This window comes from Phocoena sinus, chromosome 17 (genome assembly GCF_008692025.1).
Source record: "Phocoena sinus isolate mPhoSin1 chromosome 17, mPhoSin1.pri, whole genome shotgun sequence".
NCBI lineage: Eukaryota > Metazoa > Chordata > Mammalia > Artiodactyla > Phocoenidae > Phocoena > Phocoena sinus.
In genome coordinates, this window is record NC_045779.1 from 76,325,502 (window position 1) to 76,347,806 (window position 22,305).

General features: G+C 47.6%; 2 protein-coding genes across 4 annotated transcripts in view; one reads left to right on the forward strand and one right to left on the reverse strand.

The window, feature by feature from the left end:
* The window catches only part of TRAPPC9 (trafficking protein particle complex 9), a 515,410-nt gene that overhangs the window by 439,923 nt on the left and 53,182 nt on the right, over positions 1-22,305 (reverse strand). For all 3 annotated transcript variants that reach the window (XM_032610159.1, XM_032610157.1, XM_032610158.1), the window contains 3 exons: positions 20,458-20,583; positions 11,724-11,940; positions 3,251-3,394 (listed from right to left, as the gene is read on the reverse strand). In XM_032610159.1, the coding sequence (XP_032466050.1) occupies positions 3,251-3,394; positions 11,724-11,940; positions 20,458-20,583 (487 nt within the window). The remainder of the gene's footprint in view (positions 1-3,250; positions 3,395-11,723; positions 11,941-20,457; positions 20,584-22,305) is intronic.
* Positions 361-603, forward strand: LOC116742486 (protein CEBPZOS-like). The gene has a single exon (XM_032610161.1). The coding sequence runs from the start codon at positions 361-363 to the stop codon at positions 601-603; it is 243 nt and encodes an 80-aa protein (XP_032466052.1).

Sequence of the window (22,305 nt, forward strand, 5' to 3'; positions counted from 1 at the left end):
TTCCCAAAATCCCAGACAACAGAATCACACAAATCACTGTACCTAACATTCCCCAAATAAACCAAACCCTCTTAATTCCACCAGAACTGGAGAAAGTCCTGCTACCTGAAGCTATTCCTTCTGCTCAGTCTTGTCTGGCAAACACCAATTTGTTCTTCAAGGTCAAGGTCACCTCCTTCATGGAACATGACCCAAACCATTCTTCCACCTCTGAAAAGAACTGTCAATTCCCCCATGATGCTCCCATATCCGTCATTTACTATGGACTCCTCTATAGGCTTAACCGTGGCATCCTCCCCACACCCTATTCTTTTTACGTAAACAGTTGGTCCCAGCAGCCCCGCGAGTACGTGCCTCAGGATGGCCTGTACTCTGGATCCACTGGCAAAGAAGATCTTTAAGGGAGTTTTACTAGCTGAACTTGTGGGCATTTTTGGAGCATATTTTTTGTTTAAAAAGATGAACGCAAGCCAAGATTTCAGGCAAACAATGAGCAAGAAATTCCCCTTCATCTTGAAAGTTTATTACAAATCCACTGAACACTCTGGAATGTGCAGAATCAGAGAGCAAGATCCAGAAAAGAGGCTGAACAGCAAAAATTAGGAATTTGCCCATCGATCAAGGTTTGCCCTATTTCATAGTATCAGGCAAGACTAAAATTCCAAAGTTGACATGGATGGATTTTAGAATATTTAAGGTTAAATGTAAATTCTCATTAAGTCAGAGGTTTTATTCTTTGGACTAACTGTGAAGAAATTGAAGGAAGGTTTGTTTATTACGTTATAAATGCAGTTTTGTTTACTACTCAAAATAAAGTGGTTCTCCTTTAAAAAAAAATCTCCCCTATAATTCTGAATTGATAAATCTTTCAAAGTAGATAAAATAGTAAAACACCTATTTTAAATATTTATTACATTTCTTTTCCATTACAGTTTATTACAAGATATTGAGTATATCGTGCCCTGCACTATACATTGGGACATTGTTGTCTATCTAATTTATTCCCCTCTCCTTTCCCTTTTGGTAACCGTAGGTTAGTTTTCTATTGTCTATGAGTCTGTTTCTGTTTTGTAAATAAGTTCATTAATATTTATTACATTTTTAACTCACACATTTAAAATCCCATTATCTAAAAATATATTAACTAGAAATACTGCTTTTATCCATTGTCACTTTACCTGAAACAATATTCAAACTCTACATCAATGTCTCTGATACTACTAGAGCCACTTTGGAATAAAATTCGTCTAAAAAAAAAACAAAAAACAATTGGCCCCAGAACCCATCTTGTGAGGTCCCGCGCACTGGCACACACCGGGCAGGGGGGCACCTATGAGGAGGGGCAGGCAAGAACCCCCAGACTGTGCCACCTCCATCTGCAAACACCCAGACGGGTTCCCGTCCAAGGAGAAGGCTACTCCTCTCTTCTGTATTTCATTTCAATGCGGTGGTATTTAGAAATGTTAATTATCAACCCTGTGAATGGTACCATGAGCTCTCCAGGAGAAAGGTCACCCAATCAATTAAAATACTATCATTAAAATAATAACAACCTGCCACACAACCTGTAATATCCTAGTTGTACAAATGAGAAAATGAAGGCCCAGGAAGAACCTAATTACTGATCTGAGGTTACGGTAATTAGAGGTTGGGGTGAGTGGAGGGAACCCTTGGTCCTCCTGACTTCAGTCCTCTTCGCAGAAGACTCCAATTAACCAAATACCATTACACACAGGCCCTTATGAGGCAGCGGTCTGTTCAACAGGGTCAAATATCCCAAGTTTCTCTCCTTCTAGACCCAGCGTCTTCGGATCACAAATTAATATGACCTTAAATAACCACCAAGTTCCTTCTCTCCTGGGGCTTCTGCAGGGAAGACAGGCCGACTAAACAGGCCCCAGCTCTGTCGGTGCAACGTGAGAAGTGCGTGAGGGGAGAGACCGAACAGCAGGAGGACGACGGGTCCCCTGGGACTTGTGACAGGCAGCCTAGAGGAAGTGCAGACCCAGGGGAGATGGCTGACAAGGTGCAGGCAAGGGGTGAGGGCAAAGGCCCGCTGCGGGAAGAAGATGTGTATTTGCGAGAAAAAAGTCCAGGACGAGGCAGGTGAGGCAGGGGGAGGTGGAAGCAGCTCAGGGAAGGGATGTGCTCCCCTCCCTGGGAGCAGCTGCATCAGCCCCTGGGTGTGTGATTACAGAGACCCAGCTCCTCTCCACACAGCGCGGCCATCCCAGTGCCAGAGGTCCCGCTGAGGCCTCACCCCCAAGGCTCTGGGCGGCGTCCTCTCCAGACAGTGCCCTCCACAGGGAGATAGGGACCTCGCCACGAGAACCTGTACGACCTTTCGGTGAGGGGGCAGAAGGCTGGCCTGCGGGATGATGCAGGACGGCTCCAGGGTCACCCCAGCCCGGAGCTCCCGGGGGCCGCCCAGGCCCCCGCAGATTCTGCCCCGAGGCCCAGCTTCCCTCTGCCCAAACAGACCTGCCTCCTTCTCTTCCCCTCAGTGGGTGTCGATCCCAAGAGCACTTCTAATAAACGCCCCGCACTTGCATCACACCCAGGAGTGCTTCCCAGGGGACCCACAGCACATGCTAACCCGGCGGGAGGGACAGGCAGACAGGGTGCTGGGACACAGGCAGCGGAGGGCTGATTTCCAAGGGCCTGTGCGGCACCCAGGCAGCAGGAGAACACCTGGGGCTCAGGGTGGGGCCTGGGCTGGAGATAAACGGATCGTGACTGAAACCCAAAAAACACGTAACACCCAGGAACTGTGTGAGAAGAGAAGGTGACGGAGGCAAGGACCTAGAAGAAAGTTGCCCTGATGTATGGGCAAAGACACGCACGATCCCTCAGAGAGTCAAGACAGACGCTGCCCGCGAGGGGAGCAGTGACCAAAAGGGGCACAGAGGTGTTTGGGGTTCTGGTCTTATGTCCGATCTGGGTGCCGGGTACCACGTGGTCACTTCGTGAAAACTCACTGAGCAGTGTGCTTGTGAATCGTGCACTTCTGCATATAAGTGTCACACTTGGACACTTACATTCTATAAAACGTAGGCAAAGGCAAGGGGAGCCCATGCCGGAGGCTGAGAGCAGCGAGAAGGGCCAGCAGTGTGTGTTGAGAGGGGCCCAGGGAGGTGAGGGCACGGAGGACATCACCCACCCGATCCTGGGCCGGTGTTGACGGGGGCCAGCACCAGGAGGGCACTCATTCATCTTTCCTGGGAGAAAACTGGAGTTTGAATCCACTCACCTTGATCTGACAAGAAATCCAGCATGGTCTGTAGCAGGAAGGACAAGTGCCTGACAGAGAGAGCAGGGTTCCCCATCCTCCGGGACGCATAGACCAGCTCGTGAAGCAGACGCATCTGGACGGCAGCCCAGCCTCGGTGCGTGCCTGCGACAGAAGACACAGAGCATCAGAGCAGGGCTTCAGGGGCGCACTGGCAACAGGGCCGACACATGAGCCCGCTGGAGCCATGTCTAACGTGTAAAACTCGTGATTTCAAGATAACGCCTCAACCACCACGCTCAAAGGGCAACCAAAGCATTTCCCCTGTGATTATCCTGGAGAAGCACACTCACATGATGCGCCTGTTCACATGTTGTTTTCGGTTTTTTATGTTTTTTTAAAATGCTTTATATTATATGGGGTTGGCCAAAAAGTTCGTTCGGGTTTTTCCACAAGATGTTAGACAAAAACCCAAACGAACTTTTTGGCCAACCCAACATTTTCTCTCTTCTGCAAAGACACAATTTTTAAAATAACCCACTTTGAAATACTTATAATAAGGCTATGACAAAAGATTATGTTTTCAGTGGCATGTATTTGAATTACAGCATACTTTTTTTTTTCAAGAAAATACTATTTGATGAGCCTTCATTATCAACAACCAAGGCCATGAAATTAAAAAGCACAGCATTTCTCTGAAGTATAAGAACAGAAAAGCAGAAAGCTAAAGTAGAAAAAAGGTTACCAGCGAAACTGTGGCTGCTCCCTCCAAAATAACAGCGTGTTTGAAGTTAGAGGTGGAAGAGACCGGTTGCACAGCCATGGAAAAGTACTTTTTTAAGATCACAGGATTTTAGAGTTGTTTATTCCAAATCCCTTTTGGCAACAGTTACTGCTTTTAAATATTTTCCACCTTAAAATTCTTCATGAAGATGTGGAAACAGGGCTCAAAAACAGTTACCACCCAGAGCTGTGTGCCCAGGGGCCCCGGGGGGTTGGTAGAAAGGTTGGGGGAAAGGATTTAAGACTCTGACCAAAGCATTCCTCCTCTCATAGGCCTACTGACCGTCTCTCCCACTGCCTACCCTACAAGGCTGGCAAGTCCCTTTTGTGAATTTCCACTGAATCCTGCACAAATCTTGTCCCATAGGCGTTATCTGGCACACACAGCGAGGCACCTGTAAGCTTGTGTCTTTGCTTCTCCCATCAGTCCTTAATTTCCTTGGGAGCCAGGATGGTGTCTTATTCACCCAAATATCCTTACTGCCTAGTAAGATGCCTAATACACAGCTGGTCCTTAACAGGCTCGTGGGTCAAGTTGAAAGCCTGATGAAAGAAAAAGCCCCTATTTTTCAGACACGCCTACTTAAGCATATAGGGTAAAATGACATGATTTCTGGGATTTGCTGTAAAATGTTTCAACAAAGAACAAACAAAAGAAAAAGAAAGGTCTGAATAAAGCCAGATATGGCAAAATCTTATTAATTATTTAATCTGGGTGATGGGCTATTGTACTATTCTCTCTGATTTGTGTATATTTAAATTATTTCATAGTAATTTTTAAACTGTTAACTGAATAACAATTACTAATAATTATGAATTGAAATTCTTAGAGCTGACCAAACCTACCCACACACAAAAACCTTGATATCCTACCAGTTTTATCTTACAGAAATCTTTTCATACAATGACAGGAGAGGAAAGAAGGACAAGTCCCTGCAGTATTTCCACGATGTCAAAAGACCAAAGGCCAAAACAAAATAAGAGATTCTGAAAAGGATGATAAGGCTGAAATCAACGTCATGACTAACCTAGCCCAGAATTCTAAATGACCTGACCTAACTAATCTCCACCCCACCATACCAAGAATGGGGCACATATCACTCTGCAGATTTTTTTTTAATAGATAAGGATACAGTTCCTACCACAGGCAATTACGGTAAGACTGGGTATAAATTTTCTTAACACCATATAGTGTACAAATCATAATTTCTATGCGATTCAAACTGCTCGTCCTATAAAATCTGAATCTTTTTATTCTTAAGACAGATTTGCAGTATATGAGCCAGTGATAAAATTTTCAACACTCTTGTATTCAGAAAGTTCAGCAATGTGAGAGTTTATTACCTCAACTACTGCCTTTTACCAAACTTATGTGCCTTACCACTCTCTTTCATAAGAGTTCCTGGGGGAAATTTAATCTCTCATTGAGGAAAAGGCTAAGCAAAAGGTATGATCAAAAAGTCTTCATATACAGGAACACAAGTAAGATTAAAGTAATAATAAGCAGCCCGTTACACTAGCAAATACACACAGTGTATTTCTGTGCTCCTACCTCGACTTTCCATAACAGCTAGGGAAAATGTTCATTTCCAGAAACAGAGAGAAATACATTTCAGGTCCTGAGAATACAGACAATTTCCCTTTTATTCACAGGTACGGGGATTTAGTAGAATTCCATTTAATTCTCTGAGAAATGTTGAAAGTAATCCAGAGCAACAGTGGAGATGGGGTTTAAAGGAACTTTTATTTCCTGTTAAAAATACAGCCAGCTGACATTTATCACTTTTACCTTATTTGATCTCTTACCTTACCTCCCCACCTCTTTCACAAAATGATGGTGAATGTCCCCTCCGGCAACAGAAGGCTAAGTAAAAAGTATCAAATCACATGGAGGTGTGCTTATTTGTTTCATTTTTCAAAAGAAACATGTTTCAAGCATGTGATTTAAAAATTAAGATCAAGAAACAAACTCTGTTCAATAAATGGCAATGAGCACATGTCATGTAGCTGCTCATCAGGTTTGGACACACGTTACACGTATTTACAGGCACGCCTGCTGTGTGCCAGCAAGGGGGACACAGGGACAGGCAGGGTCTCTGCTCTCACGGGGCATACAGCCTGGTGGGGTGGGGGTGGAGGGAGAAGTGCTAAATCATTGCCCCGTTTTCTTAATGTACTTACACATTATGGGAAATGCTGTTTAGAAAGAACAGGAGTACGTGAAAGAGAGAAATAAAAGGACTGCATTTAGGTGGAGAGACGACGGGGGACCTCTAGAAGAGCTGACACTCAGGGGAGACCTGAAGGATGCCTGGGGTGCAGCGGTGAACGGCAGGGAAGAGCATTCCTGAGGAAGCAACAGCCGGGAGGAGAGCCGGCAGTGGACACCTGGATGGCGTGTGCACAACTGGCCCAGCACGGAAAGAAAAGGCTAAGGCCAGCCCAGTGTAACTGCATAGAGCCCAGGAGGCTTGCATTTACTCTGGAGCCAGCCTGCAGTTATGTTCGAGGGATACAAAAGGGGTCACTGGAAAGCACCTGCGATCTCTCCAGAAGTCTGTCAGAAGCACACTAACAGGGATCCCGGTCCCACGCACACGGAAACTCAATCCCCCTTCCCATCTCTCTACAGAGCAACAGTGTGACCGCTCGAAAAACCCCCTTCCCAGACACTAACTCACCCCACGAAATTTGTCCCGAAGACGGCCTAACGGAGCCTGTACACTCAACTGTCCCCTACACAGGCCTGGAGGTCTCATCTCGTCTCACACCAGCAACTCTCAGCCTTTCAAATGTAAACCCCGAAAGCTCCTAGGGCGTGTCCAGCTATTCTGCCCTTAACTTCAACCACTGGTACCAGGGCCAAGGCAGGGGGCCATCCCACCAGCACGCACTCCTTCCCAATGGGGCCAGGCTTGAAGCACTGGCCCTCAGGGCACTTTATTCCAGCCTCCACGTGGCCTCAGAGGGACAGATGGAATTAGACCTCACCTGACAGTATCTGCTGAGCACTGTCCTAGCACATTCTGGGGACTGACTCACTCAGTCCTTATAACAACCTTCCCGTGACACAGTAAAAGTACCTCCCTGTACAGATGAGGGACCGAGGATTTGACAGGGGCCATGCAGCCAGTCGGTAATGTTGTCACCCTCTCACTAGCTGTTCGACCTGAGGAATAGCATTTAACCTCCCCAAGCCTCTATTCCCTCAAGTGCGGTACAGGGCCCACTGCACCCGCTCACCAAGCCGTGAGAAATGATGGTACACATGTGAAACCGTTCTCCCTGAGGCCACAAGCAGAGTAAGGCAAGTGCAAGTGCAAGGTGTGCTGGGAGAGAGACCGTGTGGAGCAGACGGGGCGCTCTATCACCTGACCCTCCAGCCCTGGGCCGGGACACAGCTGGGCCTGGGCAGCAGGCTCTGGGTTCTGGGCCTCACCCACACCCAGGACAGCGTCCTCATGCAGGCAACACTCTCAGGCACTGACCCTACCAGGCAAGGAAGCTGCTCTATATTTGTCACTTAAAATACTGGGAAATGTAAGGACAACTTTCTAAAGAAATAAAGACATCCCTGACTTCAAAATGTACTGTAAAGCTACAAAAATCAAGACAGTGTGGTAACGGAAAAACAAACAAACAACACAGAATGGACACCACCAAGAATAAATCCTAACGTAAACCATGGATCCTGGGTGACGCTGTGTCAGCGCAGATTCATCCGTTGTAACAAATGCACCACCCTGGCGGGGATGTTGATGAGGATGGAGGCTGGCGGGGGTGATGCGGGGGACGGGGGTATGTGGGAAATGGCTAAGCTCAATTTTGCTGTGAACCTAAAACTGCTCTAATGAAGTCTACTTAAAAAATAATAATAGGGCTTCCCTGGTGGCGCAGTGGTTGAGAGTCTGCCTGCCGATGCGGGAGATGCGGGTTCGTGCCCCGGTCTGGGGGGATCCCACATGCCGCGGAGCGGCTGGGCCCGGGAGCCATGGCCGCTGAGCCTGCGCGTCCGGAGCCTGTGCTCCGCAGCAGGAGAGGCCGCAGCAGTGAGAGGCCCGCGTACCGCAGGGAAAAAAAAAAATAATAATAATAATAATAAGATCACACGGGGGAAAGTGTGGTGGTAGGAGGGACGTGATAAAATCCATTATCACGTGGTTTACATTTAGAAGAATAAGCACCATCCGAGCTCCTAGGTAAACGGGTGAACTGGTGAAACCACTTCCTGTGACTCGCGTGTGGACACACGTGGACACCCTGCCGCGCCAGTGCCACCGCGCGACACCCAGGGGCTCCTTTGCTGTTGTTCATCTTCCGCCATTAAGCGCTGAGTGGAGACGAGAAGGGAAGCCACCAGCTGTGTCAGAAAAGCCTTTCAGCTCCCAGCACCTCCACCCTTAGAGCAAACCCCAGGCACGCAGCACACCTCTGAGAGTGTTGTCCGGTTTGCACTCTCTGCCCTCTCCTCCGAGAAGCGGACAGCTGCTCACAACTAGACTGCAGAGCAGCTACAGAGCCCGGGAATTCAGAAAGGGCCTCCCCGGAAGGCGGCCGCTCACCCCGTGGAGACGAGCAAAGTAAACGCAGACCAGTGAGGATCCGGGAGCCAAGCCCCGTGGTGTCTTCACTGCTTTCCTCACCTGGCTGTGTCCCGGGAGAGCTCCCTGTGCAACACCAGACGCAAGGGCGATGGCAAACGTGACCTGCATCCCGAATCCCTCATCCTGGCTCGGCCTGACCTTGGCGCCCCAAATCCAGCACCTCCCGAACCACGCATCACACCTGTCCTCTCTTTCCCTGACTGTCCTCTGCCCTCCAGGGTCACCTGGACCTACAGCCTCCCTCTCAGGATCCCCGTCCTGACTCCATTAGCAATGAGAGCTCCCAGCAGAAACACCACCAAGTGAAGCCCACCCTCCCCTCTGGATCCCAATTTCCTGTCTGTAAAGAGAGGGAAGGAGCTAGATCAGTCTTCTCAGAGTCATGTGAGACTTTTCCAAACACATACGCTCGGGCCTCACTGCACACACCCTCCCCCCCCGCCCCCCCGCAAGAGGTGACAGGCTGGGAGCCCAGGGCAAACAGGTCACGCAGAAGGCCAGCCAAGGGATCCCATCTGCAGGGACGGGGCCCACCAGAAGGTTCTCATTTCTGGCTGTGAGTCCCTTTAGTCCTCAGGCTCCAAGATGACTTTCAGTTAAACACCACATGGTCTCGGTGTTTCAGAACACGAAGGACAGTCCTGTGACCACAGCTGGGGCAAGGCTGTCCAGAGAGAGTAGAAGCAGCCCTTAGAGGCCAGTTAGAGGCCCACAAGAGATGCCAGGGAGAAATTAAAATGGTCTCTGGGAAGCACCTGACTGCCACTGCCCTGAGGTTCTTGTCTGCAGAAGAGAGACACTGGGGCTGAAATCACAGGCCGCCGGTATTAATTTACCCAGAACTCACAGTCCGCCCAAAAGCGCCAGTCGTGAAACAAGTGCTCAGCAAACCTTACGTTTCATCCCTTTTCTTGGGGGAACACAGAGGAAAAAGGAATTAGAGAAAGGAAGAGCAGATGACATGGCAGATGAAAAAAATGTGTCGTGATTTCTGTTTGGGTGAGATGGTGAAAGATCTGGAAGAAAGTGTCACTGAATAAAGTCAGACGTGGCTGAGCGTCCATGCATTTCCCCTCAACATGTGGCACGGTGTCCAGCACAAAGCAAGAAGCAAGAAACGTCTGCTAACAGCAAGACCTCCTGGAGAGGGTCCCCAGTTCTACCCTTGAGCCCTTGCACTTAATACCATCACCAACGGCTGGGACAGAAGACAGGGACAGAGTTCAGGTTCAAAATCACTCCAACAGTACGAGCCCCATCACCGATGCTATCCAGCAGAGACAAACGTCAAGCCCCTTGTTTAACTTTTTAAAAAGATCAACAGCAAGGGCACAGGATGAGGGAGACCAGGCAAGGTCATGTGACCAGGCTCTATTATGTGAGATGGCTTTACAAAGGGAACGCTACGTAAACGGGAAAAGTATGCAGACTGCCCCTATCAGCACTGGGCCCACCAATCTTCCCCCTGTGGCTGCAGAGAAGCAGGACATCTAAAGCCCAAAGTCCACGCTGCCCGGCTCCTATCAACACCTCCTGAGCACGTGTGCTCACATGCCAAGCCCCCAGCAGCAGGTCTCTGGCTTCTACAGGAGGCGGGGGCTAATGAAGGGCTGTGTCCTGTCTCAGCTTCCCTCCACTCCTCAAAGGCCACCTGCCGTGCTGCTCACTCGGTCTCCCTCTGCTCTTCCAAACCCCAGGTCCCGCCTTTTAAATGATTTTGGAAAACATTTTTTAAGTAATTTGGGCCCCCTGAAGTGATTTCGGATATCGCTGTGCTCTGAGCCAGGACTGTGGCAAACTACGGTCCGCACACCGAATCCGGCCCCACCCACACCATAAGTAAAGATCTGTCGGCGGACATTTCATCCCTGGCTGTTCTCACACCTCAGCAGCAGAGCCGATGAGCTGCAGCAGAGGCCGAAGGGCTCCCAGAGCCTGAAATGTTTACTCCCTGGCCCCTGGACAGAAAAAGATTGCCAACTCCTTGCTCTACGCTAATCAGAATTCATCCTGAGTGTACGATTCTATCAAATGTTAAGTGATGCTTTGGGGAGAAGGTCAGAATGGGGGGAAGTCCAGACAGAGTAATTCATCAAGAACCACCTAGGCAACGGAGACAGAGGAGAGGAAGGCTCTGGAAGGACCCGAGAGCTCTCTGCAAATACCTGGAAGGTCAACACATGCTAGAATTGCTTGTTTGTACGTTGGAGGGCAGGAGTTGTCCTCTTCCCACTGCTCCACTCGCTCACCTCACACATCCCATGGCACCAGGCAAGAGCGCGACAAATCATTACTGAGGAGGGGGACACAAAGGGAAAGCGGACACACCGTCCCCAGGAGGTAAGGCAGGCAGGAAGGGGATTCGTAATTCTTTCATGGAAAGACCCAGTAATCAGAACTACCCAAGAGCAGAACAGACTCATCACTCGGACCATGGGCCCCTCAGGCCGGCACACACGACCACATAAAACACGTGCCAGAGGACTGTCTTTGCCCTGGTGGGACAGGAATGTAGACGGCCCCTCAGTTCTCTCCCCGTCTAGCAGGCCAGGCCTGCTGGCTCTGGACGTGAGCTGGAGGAAAGTGCTCTGCATGTCCTGCCTTAAACGGCCATCAACCATTATTTTTCACCTGCGAATCACCCTTTGCCTGACACTAGGCATCGCACTTGTGTGCACTTGTTATTAGACTCAGAGCTATGTTTAACACGTACTACCCTGCATTAACATTGCAGGATAAGGATTTATCACCAAATGCATACCTGTACTTGTACACATATACCCCAGGACTTATTCTAGATTGGTTGATTTTTGCAAATTGGCTAAATCACATGAGGTAAGTAGGATTCACTAGGTATTTAAGATGTTTCAAGGAGGACACATGTCAGTGAGCTCAGGGGAGATTTCCAACCGGCACACAGATTTAAGAATGCCAGCCCGCATGCAGAGCACCGCTACGTTCTGTTGTGATCTATCAAAAGTACCCAAGTGCAGGAGAGCTTAGTCACCTTTGCACGCCAGCACCAGTCATCGTGTCCGACAGGCAGAGCAGGGCCCATTAACTGGACGCACCATTAATTGGACTGAAGCAACTTTCAGCTCTAGTACCTTTGTTGAAGTCTTGCGGATCCAGCGACAGACTGTAGCCAGGAAGCGTCTCAAGGAGGAGTTTGTAGCAGGCCCTCCAGCCAGGCTCTGAGATGCTTGGGGCCACGCACTGCATGGCGGCCACGCGCTTGAAAAAGGCGGACTTGCGGTGGAAGCCGATCAACTCGTAGAGCTCAGAGAGGATGCTGTACCTCTGGATCTTCTCCTCCTCAGAGAGCTGAAGCACACAGAGGAAAGTAAAAAGCATGTGAAAGAATCTTACAAGTGAAAAAGGAAACATAAAAAAGCTTTTTCATAAAACAGGCCCAATGAAACATGAAGGAAAAGGGAAGCTGAGTTAGTGCACTGACAGGGCAGGATCCAGAGAAGCACCGACATGGAAGCTCCAAGGCCTTCTCTGAGCCCCATCTCTCCAAGCTCACCCTGTCCTTTTGCTAAGAAGGCCCATATTCTCTGGAACAAAGGTATTTGCTACCTAGCACATAAGATGCAGAGAAGGGAAAGAGAAAGGGCAAGACACTGGAATTTGGGCAGGGACTTTCATCAAATACATTACCTTCTCAAAACACAAAATATATAGAACCAGGTAACCAGGTAACTAGACAAAGAACTGTTAATAATAACCACACCTAACTTGGACTTAAATTAAGACTTCATGGCTTACAAAATTTTTTCTTTCATCTACAACCTAACCGTATTTTCCCAACCACCCCATGATGTAGTAATAACAATTTCTGTTTAATCACGACTACAGGCCAGCAATGTAACTACTAGGTAACAGCTCAGAATTTTTAAAAGCCGTGTCTGTGATATAGTCTGTGTACACATTTATTTCCTTTTGGCTTCATTCTAAACGAGGATCTAAATCAATTTTTTAAACGCAACAACAATAACAACAAAAAAACAAAAACGAGGGTCAAAAATGGGGATTTAATGCTTAACTGAAACAAGGGGCAGGTGAAGTCACAAAAATGCACGCCATGAGGCAGGGGTAATTAACAGAGGCCGACTATAGATTCAGCTCCAAGATCCCTGGCAGCTGAAGCAAAAAGTAGAAGATGATGAGCTACAGGAACCATAACGCCTGTGTCAGCTGCTGGCGCGCCCCATGCGGGAAGTCCAAAACATCCTTCTCACCATCGAGCATCCTTCTCAGACCCCCCGTGTTAAGTGCGACAAGCACATGCCCGCAGCCCGTGCCCCGGCCTCTACCTTGCCCTTCCCGCCAGCCCTCTCCCTCTCTCATCACTGTACTGGTCTGCAAACCCAGGCCTGAAGCGCCAGATTATGGAGGCAGCCCCACACCTTGGCTTGGCGGGCAGCTCACCCAGCTGGGGCCCCCTGGATCTGCCCATTTCTCTGCTGCACTGGCTTCCCACGGAGAGAGATTCCTTCCTACGCTGGTCCCCACAAAACTCCTCTCTCCTAAATGCAAGGACGTCAAGCCATATTCCAGACTCCTGTTCGACCAGCAAGTTTTCAGTTCCCTCTCTCTTTTTCCTTCTCCAATAAAGAACTTGACTTTCCTCCCTCTCCATCCAACCGTCTTCTTTGTGAGAGCTCTGCGTTCCCCACACACACACCATCCTGAAAGCCGGGCACCTTGCCGGCTAGGACCGAGATGTCTCCGTCTAACCTGGGCTGCATCCTTACACTTTCCCCCTTCTATCTCAGAAGGCCTTTCCTGAATCTCCCATCCCTCTGATTCTGAGTTTAAATGGACAAAGTTCTGAGGTTACCATTATTATGTGCATATCTACCGGGCTTTTGCTAGGTTCCCTTAGCAACAAGCTTCATTAAGGAACTGCATCAGGAAGTTTAAAGAGGCTATTCTTACATCTGAGTGGAGTAGCCCGCAGGAAATGTAAATGGCTTTGAAGAGAAAATTAACCAGGGACAAAGAGGCCGCAGGTTCTAACCAACAGTGTGTCATGAGCCCAAACGTTATCAAATGGCTCAGTCATCACTGAACGTCAGATCTGCAGGAGGTGCCGGGTGCTGGGTTGAATAGACACTGGCCCTAGAGCATGCTCCCACAGCTGGTAAAGTGCTGGACTTTTCTCTAGTTTCCCAAACAATTCCTTACGACCTCTTTCTCTTATGGTCACTTACATTTCCTACTAATGGAGAAAATTAATTTCAGTCATCTGGGTTGTTTGCGGGGAAGCTACACGACGCAGTTCACAGAGCTCAGACTTTGGAGCCATGGTGAGCTAGATCTGAAGACCAGTGGTAGCGTTTACAAGGTAATCACGGGCACGCAGCAAACACCCCAGCCTCGATTTCCTCACCTCTAAAACTGGGTTCAATAACGCCAGTGAGCACAGTCGCCGTGATGATTATGGCCGCAACCTGTTTACCCCTAGGTAAGTGCCGGCAACAAGCTGGCTGCCTAATTAGTAGGAAGCATCCTCAGCGGGCTTTAGTTTACCTGAGAACAGATGCTTTGCCGTTTTGTCTTTGGTAACAGAACGTATTTTACTGAGATTAATACCACCAGAGCAGCACCGGCTAGAAAATTCCCCAGCTCTGCAGGGCGAGGCATGTTCCTTTCCTCTACAGAGCTGACCACATTTTCTAGTCATTTGTTTGTACATTTGTCTATTTAGCACCTGTGTCCCCCTCCGGACATTCTGCTCCAGCAGCGCAGGACCCTGTCTGCTTGGCTGCATCACTGAATATTCTCGGACTACAAGACAGTGGGCCCAAGGCCTAGCACCCAGCCTCCAGTACAGAACGTAGAGAAGGGAAAACCCAAACAAGCATGCTTTAACTAGGCCCCTGCACCCGAAATTACGGTCTGACTTGGGACAAATTACAAAATCTTCTTTACCCTGAGGCTCCTCTTCTATCAACAGGAATAAACGCACTTAGCACACAGAGTTACAAAGATAGAAGGAAATAACCAAATTCACAACCTAGTCAAGTGTCTGCTAGCGTCCAACAAACACGAGCTGCCTTTATTGCTCTGACACGTCACTGGTGGGGCTTTCTAAGTGCCAAGCAGTGTGTGAAGTGCTCTACATGTGTTATAATACTATTTATTGATACAACTTACAACAAATCCAGGAAGAAGGGAATATTATCATTCCCATTTTACAGATTCACAAACAGGCTAAGGGAGGTTACATTCCAGTCCAAGGTCACACGGAGGGGAAATGGTGGTTGAAACCTGAATCTGGGCTGCCAAGGTTCGCGTTCCTTCTCTCACTTCTACCTGACCTGTGAAATCTACGTGCCTGTGAAATCTATGTGTTCGACAGACAAACCTGCAGACAGCCAGCTGTTAAATGCAATGCACGCAGCCATTTGTCAGAGCTAATTACCATAAACTACTCTCGTAAACAATGAAAGACAAGACAGGTGGATCCATGTTCCCGCTCACAAAGAGAAGTTCTGCCTTGAACACTCCTGCAACGTGCACAAACCCTTCCCAATACCACTAGATCCAAACGTATTCTTTTTCATTTTTTACATTTGCACAGGGCTTCTTAAGGCAGAAGGCACCTGCAATAATTCCATCTTGGTTCCTTTCAAAGTTTCCAGGTTAGCCAAAATCAGTCCCAGAACAGACACAACTCATCAGTTCTACAATGGAACACACCTGACCAAGAACCAAAACCTTGTCCTGGTTCAGAAAAACTATAGATCCCTCTTTGTTACTGTCATTATAAAATCCCACCAGTGTCTATCTGAATTATGGTTTTCTCAGTATATGCCCAGTAGTGGGATTGCTGGGTCATGTGGTAATTCTATTTTTAGTTTGTTTGTTTGTTTGTTTTTTGCAGTACGCGGGCCTCTCACTGTTGTGGCCTCTACCGTTACGGAGCACAGGCTCCGGACACGCAGGCTCAGCGGCCATGGCTCACGGGCCCAGCCGCTCTGCGGCATGTGGGATCCTCCCGGACCGGGGCACGAACCCGTGTCCCCTGCTTCGGCAGGCGGACTCTCAACCACTGCACCACCAGGGGAGCCCTATTTTTAGTTTCTTAAGGAACCTCCATACTGTTCGTTTTTTAAGGAACTTAGTTTTTTAAGGAATTCTTAGTTATTTAAGGAACCTCCATACTGTTAGTTTTTTAAGGAACTTAGTTTTTTAAGGAATTCTTAGTTATTTAAGGAACCTCCATACTGTTCTCCATAGTGGCTGTATCAATTTACATTCCCACCAACAGTGCAGGAGGGTTCCCTTTTCTCCACACCCTCTCCAGCATTTGTTGTTTGTAGATTTTCTGATTATGCCCATTCTAACCAGTGTGAGGTGATATCTCATTGTAGTTTTGATTTGCATTTCTCTAACGATTAGTGATGTTGAGCATCTTTTCATGTGCTTCTTGGCTATCTGTATATCTTCTTTGGTGAAATGTCTATTTAGGTCTTCTGCCCATATTTTGATTGGATTTTTTTTTCGATATTAAGCTCCATAAGCTGTTTGTATATTTTGGAGATTAATCCTTTGTCCGTTGTTTCATTTGCAAATATTTTCTCCCATTCTGAGGGTTGTCTTTTTGTCTTGTTTATGGTTTCCTTTGCTGTGCAAAAGCTTTTAAGTTTAATTAGGTCTCATTTGTTTATTTTTGTTTTTATTTTCATTACTCTAGGAGGTGGGTCAAAAAAGATTTTGCTGTGGTTTACGTCAAAGAGTGTTTTTCCTATGTTTTCCTCTAAGAGTTTTATGATGTCCGGTCTTACATTTAGGTCTTCAATCCATTTTGAGTTTATTTTTGTGTATGGTGTTAGGGAGTGTTCTAATTTCATTCTTTCACATGTAGCTGTCCAGTTTTCCCAGCACCACTTACTGAAGAGGGAAGCAGCAGCATAGCACAGGGAGATCAGCTTGGTGCTTTGCAAGGACCTAGAGGGGTGGGATAGGGAGGGTGGGAGGGAGGCTCAAGAGGGAGGGGATATGGGGCTACATGTATGCATATGGCTGATTCACTGTGTTGTACAACAGAAACTGACACAGTGTTGTGGAGCAATTACACTCCAATAAAGATCTATTAAAGGGCTTCCCTGGTGGCGCAGTGGTTGAGAGTCCGCCTGCACGGGTTCGTGCCCTGATCCGGGGAGATCCCACATGCTGCAGAGCAGCTGGGCCCGTAAGCCATGGCCGCTGAGCCTGCGCGTCCGGAGCCTCCACAACGGGAGAGGCCACAATAGTGAGAGGCCCACGTACCACAAAAAAAAAAAAAAAAAAAATCTATTAAAAAATAATAAAATGTTTAAAATTGTTTAATTTAAAAATTAAAAAAAAGAAAAATCCCACCAGAACTCATTATTTTGCTGTCCGCTCAGCTGGCAACCAGATACGGAGATGAGTCAACTCCAGCACAGCATCGAGTTGGGGAGAACTCTAAAGGCCCACACCCGCTGCAGCAAGGCGGGCCACTTACCTTCCGCATGGCTCTGCTGACCCCTAGTGTTCTACGAAGATCAGGCCAACAGAGAAGGGGCTGTTCCCAACAGCTGCAAATTCCCACACATTAAATAAAAGCATCTGATCTTATCAAATATGTTGTGTATACACCCACCTGTGAAAACAGCTTCGCCAAAAGCCCAAATGTTCAACATTAATTTGCAAAGCCAACTCCGGTCCGTAAAGGCGAGCAAGTCTTAGGACACTAAGTCTTCCAAGTCCCTCCCACACCCAACCCTCCACCAAACTGCCTGCAGTTCTTCAGCATGCTTTTAAATGCATCCCCCCGCCCCCCAGATGTCCCTCCACGCCCTCTGGCCTGAGTATAAGAGCGGCTACTGGGTAACTGCAGGGCAACACTAGACAGGACTAGACACAGAGAATCTGAACTAAACTACTCCTGATCACCATGAGTTCGTTATTCCATCATTTGACAGATGAAAATATCGAGAGATATGGAGGATTATGCTCAAGGTCACGCAGCTAATAAGTGGCAAAGCGGGGTCTGCACACAGGCCCACGACTCTGCTCCTCACTCCAGCATGACGCCCCAGCTGGATCCCCACACCCACAGGGTTCCCTCGTGCCTGCCTGACAGGTCCACGTTTCTTTGCTTTGACTCACGACCTATAACACGTCTGCCTTTTAAGCACCTTTTCCATCCACTGTCCCTCAGCAACAAAACCGCTCAGGCCACCAAACGACTTCCGGCTCCCCAAGCCCTCCGTGCTCGAGCCAGGTCACGCCTTCGCACCTGGTCCCTGCTCAGAGGCTCTTCAGCCCCTGTAGGTGGATTATTTCTGCTCTTTGCAGGGAAACCCCTCTGGGGAGCCCTCCTCTCACCCTCAGCACAGCAGTCCCCGGGCCGCGTCCCCAGCTGTCTCACTAGATCTGCATGTGCCCTCTTTGGACCAGCAGCCTAAGAGCTAGGGATTACGCCCTGGTCATCCCTGCAAACGTACTGCCCAGCTCAGAGCTCACACCCAGCAGGTCACCCGGAAATCGTGGTGAGTGATGGATCCAACCCAGATGTCTGTGCCTTTGCCAGCACTGCTGAGGCTGGTTTCCACCCTTCGCTCAGTTTCCCATAAAACTGAAGCTTCACCGTCAAGTGGTGGGTTTTCACTTTTCCTGCCCATCTTTACCAGAAACGTCAAGGGAAACCAAAACACCTTTTCTCAACCCTTTCCTGATGACACATTCCCATCCGTGATATTGCCATGCTCAGCAGCTTTGAGTCCACGTAGTGTTGTTTCCCTTACACTAAATGGCTCCAAACGTTGTGGGATTTTTTTCTCTTTTTGGTTTGTTTGTACTCGGTTTATTCGCTTGATTCTGCTTTTGTCTCTCCCTTCAGTGTTAGGCTGGCAGCTGCCACTTCTCACTGCCTTCAGCTGCCTCCCTCCCAGTGTCCCGGGGGTGCAGTAACAACCTCCACAGAAGAGGAAACCAAGGCACAGAGAGGCTAATTTACCCAAGGGGCTAAGCCAGATTCAGGCCCCAGCAGTGTGTATTCTGAGTCCCTGTGCTAAACTATTATGCTAAAATAGTTAACTTTTTATAGATTGTGGTTATAAACATATGAGGTATCAAAATATGTATGAGCAGCACACACATCAACGCTAAGACCTTCATTAGCCATTGCTTTATTTCTATTTTAAAAATTAAGAACCTCTGGGCTTCCCTGCTGGCGCAGTGGTTGAGAGTCTGCCTGCCGATGCAGGGGACACGGGTTCGAGCCCTGGTCCAGGAAGATCCCACATGCTGCAGAGCAAACTAAGCCTGTGTGCCACAACTACTGAGCCTTTGCTCTAGAGCCGGCATGCCACAACTACTGAAGCCCGCATGCCTAGAGCCCGTGCTCTGCAACAAGAGAAGCCACCGCAATGAGGAGCCCGCGCAACGCAATGAAGAGTAGCCCCCGCTCACCACAACTAGAGAAAGCCCGCGTGCAGCAATGAAGACCCAACGCAGCCAAAAATAAATTAATTTTAAAAAAAATTAAGAACCTCTGCAGTCAATATGGCAAAATGTTAACATGTTAAACCTAGATGATAGAGGCATGTGTGTCTTATTACTCATTCTCTCTTATATGTTCAAAATACAAAATGATTGTAAAGTCTCTCTCCCCTCCCCTCCACCCACTAGCCTCTCTCTCACCTGAGCCTCCCAGACCCACATATTTTACAGTCTTTTCATTATATCCACAACTGAATCCACCAGCGTTGCCCCCAAACTCCCTCTGCAGCTTTCCCTTCTCCGAGCACAGCATGACCATCATTTACCTAATTAATCAAGCCAGAAACCTGGGCGTTATTCTGTCTGCCCTCACATACATCATTAATCCCTTCCTTTTCACCCCCTAAACACGTCTTCGATCTGTTGGCTTTCTTCCATTGACCGTCCCACCACCACTCAGGTGAAGCCGCCTACACTGCCCACCTCGACTCCTCAAGAGCCTCCCACCTGGCCTCCCTCACCATGCTTACCCTACTCCACACAAAGGGGATCCCATCACTCCTGTGCTTTTAAGACCTTTCTTTTAAAAACCACTGTTCTTAGAATAAACTCCAAGTTCTTCACCTGGTGAATGTCTACCTTTGCCACAAAACTGTCAGCTTAATGAGAGAAGACTCTGCCTTCTCCACCTCTACGCCCCCTCCTGGCACAATGCCATGCTCAGTACAGATCTGCTCGACTACAGTAACGGTATTGTAACCCTAGTCCTGGGTCCTTAACCAAACTGCTTCACTTTTGAGTCTTGGTTGCCCTGGCCATAAAAATCCAAGGTAGATTAGAAAGATTGTAGACGTTTGGCTGGATTATTGATTTGGGGATTTTACAGTAGCAACCTGCAACTAAATGTTCTAATGATTTTGTCTTATTAAAAACACATCCAGATTCAAGTAATATTTGTGGAATGCCTTAGGTGTAAAAGGAGCTGTACAAAGTACTTTCACACGCTTCATGTTTTATAACATGAACAACCCAGACAGGGTCACAAATGGAATAGCTTCACAAGTGACAAATGTAAGGTGATAAGGCATTAAGCTTGTCCAAGGTCGCAAAGCTGGTGAGAGCAAAGTCGTTTCTCCAATCAAAAAAAATTTTGAAAGAACAGAATTCTGAATTTTGAGGGTAAAAGACCATAATACAAAGAGGTGAAACAACTCCCTTAATCAAAGTTTCAAGTTCTGACTCCAGAGTTTTAACCGTGCCATACTGAATGCTAGCACAGCAAAATCAGATGGTCTTTTGGTGAATAAGCTCCAGGAAAACCGCGTTAATTCTTCCACTCATAGGAGGACACACACCCACCTGTCGAAGGTTGATGTAGACTGCATTCTGGAGAAATTCCGAAGCTTCCATGCTCCGCTTCTGAATGGCGAGGACACGGACGGCCTTGACACACGCTTCTAACTCAATCACCCCGGCGTTCTTATACTGCAGGGTCAAAAGAGAAGATGAGAGGTGTTTGTGTCAGGTCGTGCAGGCGGTACCACAGGGACTCAGTGACACTGAGCAGCACGTCCCCACCCAAGGGGGGGACTTTGTGTTTGAGAAAGTCTATCCCTTAAGGGGCCAGAAGGGGTTGGTGGGATTGAGTGAACCTATAAATGCCCATATAGATATGTTTGCATTCATTCAAATAATACAACCAACAGTCGCTGGATATTCTACAAAATTTCAAAATGTTATCAATGGAAACTTTGCTATTCACTTCCACTTAATCTCCTGCTCGAAAACATTCTTAGACTCTCTCACACCTGCAGCTTTGATGCAGTAGTTGCCAATTCATGTTACTTTGTTACAAAAGTTCTAGCTCCTTGTATCACTGTACCTGTCCTCTCTTGGCACGTTTGATGTCTTTCTGCTTATCTCTCTGAGTTACCTGTTCCTGCTTCTCAGATCCTGAGAGGAAGGACAAGTGAAGATACATGAACAGAAAAGGTACCGTGGGCTTCACACAGCCACTCAGTAATGATCCCGGCGAGAACTTCTCCAATCTCATCTTCACCTCTCAAGGTTCTGCACGAGATGACATCCAGCCAGGAGAGCTGGCCTTGCCCACGTGAAAGCTGTGTGGCTCAGACGTGAGGACAGGCCCAGAAGCTGGCTCTGGAGCCCAGGCCCCCCTGCTCTGTGCCTTCCTCTTTCCCGAGGCCCCAACTCGAAGCCCTCCATGCTCCCTGTTCTTCTGCCCTTTTTATTTTTTTTTCCTAATTACCCTGAGCTGGAGTGGTTTTCATCTGATGTATCTGAAAAGACTTCCTGCAGCTGGGGAAGAGGCTTCTGAGGTAAATCCATGTATTCTGGTGCCTGAAGAGCGCCCGAGGCTGAGAGACCCCCCACGAACACTCACCGAGGCGTTAAACGTGCTGTGGAGTCAGCCACCCCCCAGCAAGTGTTTGCTGAGACCCCAAGGCCTGCCTGGCATAACCACTCATGAACATGCAGTCTGCCCACTTATCAATTATGAAGAAGCAAAAATATCCAATTGCCCATGTTCCTTACTAAAATTATTTGTAAGGTGGGAAAAGAAATTACTGTGCCAGAAAGAGCAGGTCTCCACTGTTTCCTCATTTCCAATGTGTAACAGGCGCAGAATCTGTGATATATTACATGTAATTTATCAAAGACAGCAGGAAAAGAAACTATACTTACCTAACTACCAATACTGAAGTCAGAGTCTATCAATTTTATATACCATTTAACAACACCACACAAAGAATCTAACAGGGACTCGATTTCATTGAAATATAATTATTTCCTTTCCTTCAAAACTCTTAAAATAACTTCTACTGAAGCGAAAATAGAAGTCAACTCATTTTTTTCACATATTTTGGTTATAGTTAAATATTTTAAATATTACAATGAAATTTAAATTGCAATCATAAAAAACTGTTCATATATTAGTAGAAAGATATACAGAATCAATGGGAATCAGGAAAAGAACGGACATTTACTAAAAGGCTACTACATACCTAGTCTTTTACAAGCATTCTCCTGGAACATAAGCTCTCTGATGCAGGGGCCCCCATTTTCACTGCTGAGTCCCTAGTAATCATCTACCAAGGCACCAGCATAGACCTATGCAATCAATATTTTAGAAATAAATGAGGGAATTATCTCATTCAATTCTAAAACAAACCCCTAAAATGAATA